This window comes from Drosophila grimshawi, unplaced genomic scaffold, assembly GCF_018153295.1.
Source record: "Drosophila grimshawi isolate 15287-2541.00 unplaced genomic scaffold, ASM1815329v1 contig_44, whole genome shotgun sequence".
Taxonomy (NCBI): Eukaryota; Metazoa; Arthropoda; class Insecta; order Diptera; family Drosophilidae; genus Drosophila; species Drosophila grimshawi.
Window position 1 is genome coordinate 21,589,545 of NW_025063240.1, and position 10,092 is coordinate 21,599,636.

General features: G+C 37.7%; 1 protein-coding gene across 1 annotated transcript; it reads left to right on the top strand.

Moving 5' to 3' along the window:
• The first annotated feature begins 264 nt into the window (after window positions 1-264).
• Window positions 265-1,518, top strand: LOC6557753 (palmitoyltransferase ZDHHC6). The gene has a single exon (XM_001983307.1). It carries the CDS (start codon window positions 265-267, stop codon window positions 1,516-1,518), a length of 1,254 nt encoding a protein of 417 aa, XP_001983343.1.
• The last annotated feature ends 8,574 nt before the right edge of the window (window positions 1,519-10,092 follow it).

Sequence of the window (10,092 nt, forward strand, 5' to 3'; positions counted from 1 at the left end):
AAATCAAAAAGCAGCTGACATCTAAATTTCATTATAAATGCACAAACACCCACCTAAGATGATGATAATAAGCTGTTAATCTTTTGCTCGATTTTAAAATCATCACAATCCAATTTTATGGAAAAAAAAATTGCTGATTTTTAAAAGTAGATTTCAAACAGAGAAATAAGCTAGGCAGTAGTCTTCGCTCGATTTTTAAACACAATTTTTTTACTTACAAAAATCGACTTCTTTATTTACCAAGACAAATCATCAAATACTGAAATGGCAGCGAATGAACATCCGAATGAGTTACGTCGCTTTGTGCACTGGGGTCCAATAACCGTGCTGATTATCACATCGATCGTTACACTGACCACATGGAGATGGTGGCCATCGGACTTAACATTTTCGACCAGTGCACATTTTGGCCTCTTTGTGCTGCTCAACCTGTTGGCAACCTACAACTTTGTGATGGCCGTGCTGGTGGGCTCCGGACTTTTGCTCCGGAAATGGAAGCCCGTGGACTATCGTGAGACCAAACTTATGCAGTACTGCAAGAAGTGCGAGGGTTATAAGGCTCCACGTTCGCATCACTGTCGCCGCTGTGATCGTTGTGTCCTCAAAATGGATCATCATTGCCCGTGGATAAATTGCTGTGTGGGCTGGGCAAACCAAGCCTACTTTGTCTACTTTCTGTTCTTCTATATGTTAAGTAATCTTCATGCCGCTGTTGTACTCTGCTGTGTGGGTTTTCGTTTCATCTCCGGCTTTTACTATAGTCGCCAGTTGGAGGAAGTGCTGCGTCTGCATTTCTTCAGTATCTCCATGTGCATATTTGGCTTTGGCCTCGCCGTTGGCATTGTGCTCTGTATGCTCAAATTGCTGCTGATACAAATGTCTGGCATTCTGAGGAATCAAACAGATGTCGAGTATTGGATACTGCAGAAGGCCAGCACTCGTCGCTATTTAGCCAAACTGAAACCCTTTGTGTTTCCCTACGATCTCGGCTGGTATGCGAACTTGGGCCAGGTGTTTAACATTGAGTCACAGATGCGCAGCAAGGGCATTCATTGGGCTCTGCGATCTGGCTGTGACCGATATGATCTCACATGCGAACAGCTCGCTCAGAAAGCCGATAAGCGGAAGCGAACACGTATTTACAAGTGCATTCGCAACTTTACAGGATATTGGCTGCCCATTTGGTCGCAGGGTTTGTGGGTTACCATTTCCATACCCTGCACAGATGACCCTCGCATTATCCTGCAGCCTGATGATATAATACGGGTGACACGGATACGCAAGCACTGGCTATTTGGGGAGCGTGTCATCGATGGATCGGAGGATCGCCGCAAGGATCAACGCAAGGGACCCATTCGTGGCTGGTTTCCCTGTCGCTGTGCCATCGATATAACAAAGGAAGCGAGTGAGATCAAGATGAAGAGCAAGATTGAGAGTGAACAGGGTGATATGAAGGCCATCTTGGGATATAACAGTTGGACTGGCAAGCAGCGTTTGGGAAAGATTAACCAGGACTAGTCGCAGAACACAATCTATCGCTGACTGAACAAAATTTAAGCTTACCTTTCAATAGTTGCTTAAATGACAATTAAAAACTGCAGCTTAAATATTGAGAATACAGCTCTTAATGTGACTTTTTATTGGCAGGCTCTGTGGCCTAGTCTTGGTAACTGAGAAAAAACGTAGATTTCAAGCATTACCACAGATTTTAGCTGTGAGCTATGAATTTACTATAAAATCGTGTGTGTGTCTGTTTATTCATACTATTGTACTATTTTTTAGTAAGGTATTTCCTTGTAATTTGCAATGCTTTATTGTTTTCATGTTTTGCTTCTTTTTTTGTTTTGTTTTGGCCATGGCCAACACCCACAGGAAACAGGAACCTGCTCGCTTCGCACACGTGTCGACGAGTGGATTCCAGATCAAATGAAAAGCAAATCCCAGCCTCGTCTCTCCCCCTCTTCTTTCCTCCAGCCAACCAATGGGGCCTTGAAAACACAGACTCACTATGCGAGTGCATTGAAATTGAAATGGATGAGCTGCAAAAGTTGAACAGCATCGCGTATTTGTACTATTGTACTATTGATGTACTTCGTATTATAAACAAGGCCATGCAAATCAATAGCTTTTTATTTGAATGGATTTCGTTCTCTGTATGTGTGTGTGTGTATCAGGTAAAAGGCACAGTGCAAACAATGGCCAACTAATGTTGGCAGCCAGCTAAAGCTGTCTAAATGATCGATTGTGTTTACTTAATGATGATCCGAAAGCTATCTCTGACAGCTGATTTTTAATTATGCAGTCGGACTCTTTACAGCTTTTAGCTACCAATTAACGTTTGCATGTTAAATTCTTTCAAAAGAATTTGTTTACTTTTCACAGTATTTGACTTGAGATGTTATCAAGAAATATATTATAATATTCTGTGTTTTCTTGTCAGTATGTAAACTTTTTAATATAGTTACAATATTTAACCAATATAACTATTACACAAACACAATTTAGATTGCAATTTTTTCCCGATAGTATTAGTACATTTGAAGCATAACTAATTTGAAACCAATTGAAAACCTTTACACTTTACATGCAACGGAAACGGAAACGAATTACGATTCAGTTTAACATCCTGATACAATACACTAACACTGACTGTTCAAATGCTTGGTTATGGATTTTTTATAAAATATTATATAATGCCTTTGCAGCTTATGCCACATGGTGTTGCTGGCCACACACTAGGGAAATCACACAAGCAACTAAATAAAAATCAAATGCAGCTTTGTTTAAGTGTCCTTGCTGCAATTTTCGCCTGTGAGCCAGCTGCTTTCTGCTGTCGTCCTTTTCATCTTTTCATCTTGTGTGTTTAGTTCAAAATTAGATAAATATAATTTGAATTTGTGTATGTGGAAATTGTTGCACGAATACCGCTGGGAAATCACTTGTCCGTTTTCAAAAGTTAACCGACACTGGGAATTGTTCGAATTGAAGAACAACAGTTGCCTAAGTTTGCAACAGTTTGACAGGCAATAAAAAATAATCAATGCAACGTCAACTGACTAGCAAATGCATTTATGATGAAATATTTAATGCTTAGTATTCAATTTATAGCAATCAAAGATACAAAGTGGTATAAATACGATATTGCAGACTCAATTCATACTCGATTCACGCAAATGAGATTTCAAGCGACTTAATTGACTAATAGACGATTTTTAAATACCTGGAAATACTTTAAATGGATCATTTAAAACAGATTTTAAGCTAGCATTCGATTTGGTTAGGTAATGGATTTTTCTAAAATCTCACAAATAACTTTAAATAAATAAATAAAAGTATAAATTTAATTTGTACGGTACAATATAAATTTTTAAAGCATCTGGCAATGCAAGTCTACTGCGGTTTCAAAGTTTTGCTTTCAATTTATTTAGTAAACATTTTGAGTGCATATATAAATGCACTAAATATATATATATATGTTTTAAGCGGAAACGAAATAAATTCAACAGAAGCGTTTGCCACAACAGAAAAAGTAAAACTGGCACAAGCCGTAATGACTTTTGTCGTTGCGAAATAATTGTGCGTGAATTTTATGCAGCTGAAAATGTTGCCAAGTTTTTTGAGCCAAAGCCAAAACACAAAACTAGAGCTGGTAGCTGGTAGCTGGTGGCTGGTTGCTGATAGCTGATGCTCGAGGGCAGTTTTGCTTTCAATGTCCTGCTGACATTTAATTTCACGCACTGCCGTCTATTTTGTGCCTTGGCAACACTTTTTGACTTTTATGCGACAGACGCGTTTTATTTTTTATTTTATTTTTTTTACTATTTTTTGTTCGTCCAACTTTGCTTTTTTGGCAGCCAGCAGTTTTTGGTAACTCTCCATGCATAGCCGTTATCGTCGTTACCGTTGTCGTTGTCGTTGTCAGAGTCGTTCTTCTTCTTGTTATCGTCCTGGTTCTCCTTGTCGTAATGCGATACTTTCGTTTTCCGCTGCCGACTGCCTGCTGGGCATTCACAAAGGACTTTAAGGACATTGCTATTGTCTGCCAACGCAATCATGCACTACGTTAAGCGGCGACAGCATTTATCTCTACCCCAACAATGATGATGATGATGATAGCTCAGGTATCATTTACACAGCCTCACCAAAACAATGGCAATTATTGCGTCATTAGTACAGGATCTCTTTACTCACATCAGTTGAGTGCATGAAATGCATAAGAGCACAGAAACGAAGCAACAAATTTCAACTGCAGTTGGAAGTTGCAGTTCCTTTCTTTATCGCTGTCATAACCATTCTGGCCATCAACTTTTAAATCGTCCATTTTAAACCAACAAAAGCCAGGGGAGTGTTTATACTCTGTATCTTCCCTTTTGTCGTTTGTGTATTGCTCTTTTGTTTACTTTAATTCTTACTCAAATCTAGCATACTACAACAAAGTGTAAGCTGCAGCTTGGCGCTTGTTGTGATACAGTTTAATATAGTTTTTTAATATAGTTCAAATATGTACACAGTGCATTAAGGGATAGACTCAACTGGGAGAAATATACATATATATATATATATAGATTTTTGATAGATAAATCAATCATTTAAAATCGCACTATTATTGCTATCGGAAATTGGCTTGTATATGCGAGAAATTACATAACAAATTAGAGACTTTTGTCTCTATACTTGACTTGAAGGTAGATAAAAATGATATATATACATTATGGGGTCGGAGATGCCTCCCTTTGCCTGTTACATACTTTTGCACAGCGTCATTAAACCCCTTTTACTCATTTTCAATATTGCAGAAAAGTAAAATTCACATATCATCAATTTATCACCAAATTTACATTAAAGATGACCTCCCTCTGGATCCATGTGCAAAATTCTTTTATTGATTATGATTTGCTTTGGCAACTTCCACTTGATAAAAATATATCGAACATTAGAACATATATATAAAAGACTGAACAGAATTTTTTATTTGATTTTGATCCAAATATTTTCAATGTCAATCACTTCAAAGTTCAATTTACCGCAATCGCAATTTGGTATGCGCTATAAATTATCAAAATTGAAATTGATATTGAGTGTCGTTTCGCTCGCGCGCCTCCGCATTCAATCAATTCCAATGCCAAAAACTCGAACCAAATTTTCGGAGTGATTTTCGCTTTCTTTATGGCTTTTGTTATTAATTTGTGCCCTTGAGCCTGCCACACTACTACAACAAAAGCCACGAATCCAAATCGGAATCGGAATCGAGCAAGATGCCCCTTAGAGTGTGTCGCACAATTCCGCATGGATTAGCACAACCAAAAAGAAAAATGAAGAAAAGCATAAAATAAAAGCTCAGACATTTGAATGGACGTTCTGCACGGTGAGCTGCAGCATTGATTAGAGCCTGCAGCGTGGGAAAGTCCTTTTCATTTTGATGGAAACAGTATTATTTTCACATTTTTTTTTAAGTTCTGACTTCTTCTTTTGCTTTGGTTTCGGGGACGACATCGTCTATTGAGTGTTTATTTATGACGCCGTGCAAGAGAGCCAAAAGTAATTTTTCATTATTTAAAATGAAGTGAATTGCAGTTGGCTAGTGCTTCACTTGGTCTCTAGCAGCTTCTCCTTTTCATTTATACTTCATAAATAATTTATTAATTACAAAAGTTTGCTTCACTCATTCATTCGGGGCGCATGCAAATGCTCCCTAGACATCTCCACTAAAACATCTTCTTCGCCCCTCCCCACTTCCTTGTGCGGGCAACAGTTGCAAGTGCTGCTCTGCCAAGCTGGCCAAATATGCCAAAAATAGATATATACATATATATATATATATATATGTATGTATATAGAGTATAAGTTGCAGTGTCCTTTGCATCTTGGCCTGCAAAAACTTTTATTAGTTGAAGCTGCCACTCTCTGTGCTGGAGACCCTCTGCTTTGGGTTGATGCTGACTGCCAGGGCGTATTTTTCATATTTTAATTGACAAAAGTTTTTGTGCAACTGGACTGATGGTTTTGTGCCAACTTTACGTTATTGTATGCACACACACATACATACATACACTAATAAAAAGTGAGGGTACTTTAGTTTGTTTTCATAGTTTTGCAAGTAAGCTGTCAAATCTTTTTGCCACAGCTGCAAATAATAACTAGCTCTATTAAAAATGCAAGAGCCAAAAATTGTGTGTCTACAATGGCGATTAAATCTCAAAGCATATTTAATGAACATTCCAAGTTTGTATATATATCGATTACACAATTACCGATAACAGTAGCTTGCTTGGACTGCAATCCCGATACTTTTGAAAGATTATTCCGTCGTCGCCTAAGCTTAAACTTGTCCTTCGAGAAGTCTTGCTTGTTGAGTTTATAGTTAATTGACATACAACTTTCGCAATATCTGATATGTATATACATACATACATATATATATATATATATGTATATATACACATATATTCGTACTACTATTTCGCAGTGCTTGCCACTCCATTATTTATGCCGTTGCCTGGCAAGAGCTTTAGCTTTAAGTGCTGCACAATTTTGGGGTGTCGCGAGTGCATTCGTGTATATATGTGTTAGAGGCATGTGTCAATAAATGTCAACTAACTGTATACACAAGGGCAAATCCTGCGGCAGCTGCACCACTCAAATTGTCACAAGAAATTGTGTAAGCTCTTGCATAATGCATTTGTCGTCTTTTCAGCAAATGTATACACTTATATATATAAATATATATATATATATATATATGTACTTAATGCAGTTGAGTGAAATACCACAGACAGGAAGAGACAGACAGAGATCGTCTTGGCAGCTAGTTATCGACACACTTCACATGGGGAAACCTAAGCCTTTCATTTTCTGTGGTGAACGGGTTGCTGTCATGTGCTTAGTACTTCTATATATACATGTACATACATATATAAGACAGAATTTGCGATTATTGGCTTAGGCATTTGTCACCTCAGCATTTGCTCGTTTTGCCCATTTCCACAATCAAATTCGCCATCATTAATGTATTCACTAACCAAATTAACAGTAAATTTAAGCGGCTTCGCTACGCGTCTAACTCAATTTGCGTGCCATCAGACCAGGGACGTGCTCCGGGAGGGGGCAGGTTTTGTGGAGTCGCATGCTTTTAGTGCGTATGTTGTTAACAAAGGACACTGATTGCTGTTGACAAGACACCTAATGATGTGTACATAAAGTTATCTGGAGCATTGTGTAATGCACTTAGCAAACGCACATTACAAGAACCCAAACCCAACCAAGAAGCACACACTCATACAGGACACACACACAGGACACACATACAGGACATAAACAGCTACTCGACAGCTGGGCGACGCCTTTTGTGATGTGATCTGATGTGATGAGCTCTGTGAATAGACCTTTTGCCTATCGTTTACATAATTTCGCTACATGTAATTAAGGCATTTTACTCTTACGCAACCCGAGTCCATTTTTTAATTGGTTTTACATTTTTAAAAACATTCAGCATTGAGGAAACTGCCTCTATTTTTAACTAGCAGATACCCTTCACCGTAGTCCATCATACTTAATTATATTACATTGTTTCATCATATTCTTTATCATATTTTCGGTAATAACACAAACATATCTGTTATGCCCAGCAAAGCATTGCATTATTACAGGATATTCAATTTTACATACAATCCGAGCATACAAAAAAAAATGTATATGTATATAAAATATATATACATGAATGAAAATGTTTATGAAACCACAACATCATGACGCCTGACCCTGCGGCTGAATTGTGTATTTTTAAATTGCATCGAGTTGCTGCGCATAACGTTTAAAAATAACGTATACGATATGTGTCGCTCGTTACATCGTATTTACCAGTTGAGTCAATATTTATGGAAAACATAATTAATACATTTTGCAATCGTTTTAATAATAGGATTAAAGCGCAGCAGCTAAAAAGTTAATGCATTTAGCTTGCTACAACACTTTGCCAATGTATTTTTTTTTGGTTTTTTTGCGCTGAACTTTTCCACACGAACGCGCCAACTTTAATTTCCTCAAAACTTTTCAAGCCAGGAGAGCAAAAAAAAACGAAGTAAAACTGCTCTTGTAGAGAGAACTCGACTAGAAAATACTCTCAATCCAGCTGCTAAAAATATATTAATTATCCTATGAACAGATTCTGGAGTCTCTCGCCTTTTTACAGACAGACGATCAGGGCTAAATGGTTAGGGCTTTTGATGCTGATCAAGAATATATATACCTTATGGTGTCAGACGTGCTTCCTTCTCTTACATAATTTTGCACAACTACCCATTCTAAAGATTCTAAAAGGGAGAAATGTTTGATAAGTACTATGTGAATATAAAATACTTATAAATATATATGTATAATTGTTTGCTGCATAATTAAATTTCTCATTTTTGATGACATTGTGCAAAACTCTTTCTTAATTTTGAATGCGATTTTACCCCTTTTGCATTGTGCCGTCTTATTTTAGTTTTGTTTGTCTGCTGAATGATAAAAACCATAAGCGCTTTTCCGTTCTCACTTTCTGTCTCTCTCTCCCTCCCTCTCTCTCTCTCTCGCTCTCTCTATCTCTCGCCAGTCCTTCTCTCTTGGCATCTCTCTGGTTTTCCATCTTGCTGGATGCTTAATCTCAAAGGCAGAAAAAAATGTATATATATATTAGCTGAGCGCCACCTCGAAAAGAGTTGGGGCTTGCCAAGGCTAATTGCCTAAGAGCTAAGTTGGCTTAAAGCTAATTTGTCAGCCCTGATACTTTTGAGTTTGCGAGCTCTTTATATTTACTTATAATTAACCAGAGCGTTATGTGTGATGCCAGCAAGCTCTGATGTATTTACGAATTATCATCATCATTTGATGTGTGTGTTTGCTGAAGCTAATTAAAGCCGATTTTTTGAGGCAGATTAATTGAATTCGAGTTGACTAAATACCAAATATAAATATAGTATACAAATAAATAAGCCGGAGGAAAGCGATTTCCTTATTTAACGAGAAATTGAAGATTAAATGCCGTTCACTAAAGACTATATCAAAATTGTTTTTCATTCCTGTCAAAGATACGTACTTAATGAGCTTTAGGAAAGCTACTTCAATTTGTTGGTAATTCACACAGGAAATAAAAATTTATGAGTTGGCAAAAACGGAACCAAGCACATCATTTTCATAGATAAACATCTTTCTTATGCCCTTGCAGAGGGTAGCTTAATTTTGTCGTGAGGTTTGTAACGCATTGAAAGAGACACCTCTGAACCCACGCAGCATATATATTCTTGATCAGATTCGCTAGTCAAATCTAGACAGTCATGCCCGCCTGTAGACTATTTATACTCTGAAAATTATATGCCGCCTGGCTGACTATACTCGACAAGGGTGTCTAATCTTCGATATGCCTTAGATAGTAGTTGTTTCTTGTTTTGTAGAATATGCTAATTTAATTGGCTTATAGTTGCTCGGTAATCATAGCTATTAGAGCAACAAAAACCACAATTACCACTAGAATTATATATTCTTATAATTTATTCTAACAACTTAAATGCGAACCGCAGAAATTTGTTGGCAAATCATTAAAGGCTTAAAGCGTTCGCTCGTCGTCAGCTTGTGGCTGCTCTTACAGTGTCTGGGCCATAAAAACGTAACTGATTGACTGACTGGCAGACTGGCAGACTGGCAGACTGACAGACTGGCAGACTGTCCGACTGGCTGATGAGCGCAACTAACTGGGCTAATAAATGCTTGGTGGGTGGATGGCCAGGCCTACAGAAATCATTGAATCGCGGATTTGACTGCTGCCTGCGGCTCAAAGCAGCCACAACTGCGGCCTTGAGGTCAATCAGAGCAATTACTTTGGCATTTCAACAGCCAACAGCCAACAGCCAACTGCGCCCAAAACCCAGATAGATTCTCTTGACAAATAATGTTTGAAAGTTTTGTCGCCATGCAACATATGCGTCTTGTCTTTGATATTTCTGTTTCTGCGGCTGGATTTGTGAAGCATTAAATACTTGACAATTCATACAAAATGATTTAAATTATTAAATGAATGAATGAAACACAGACAGCACAACACACAGATACTTATGTCAA

Bases quoted from the DNA above. Each gene is read 5' to 3' on its own strand.
- LOC6557753 (XM_001983307.1), top strand. From the start codon at position 265: ATGGCAGCGAATGAACATCCGAATGAGTTACGTCGCTTTGTGCACTGG.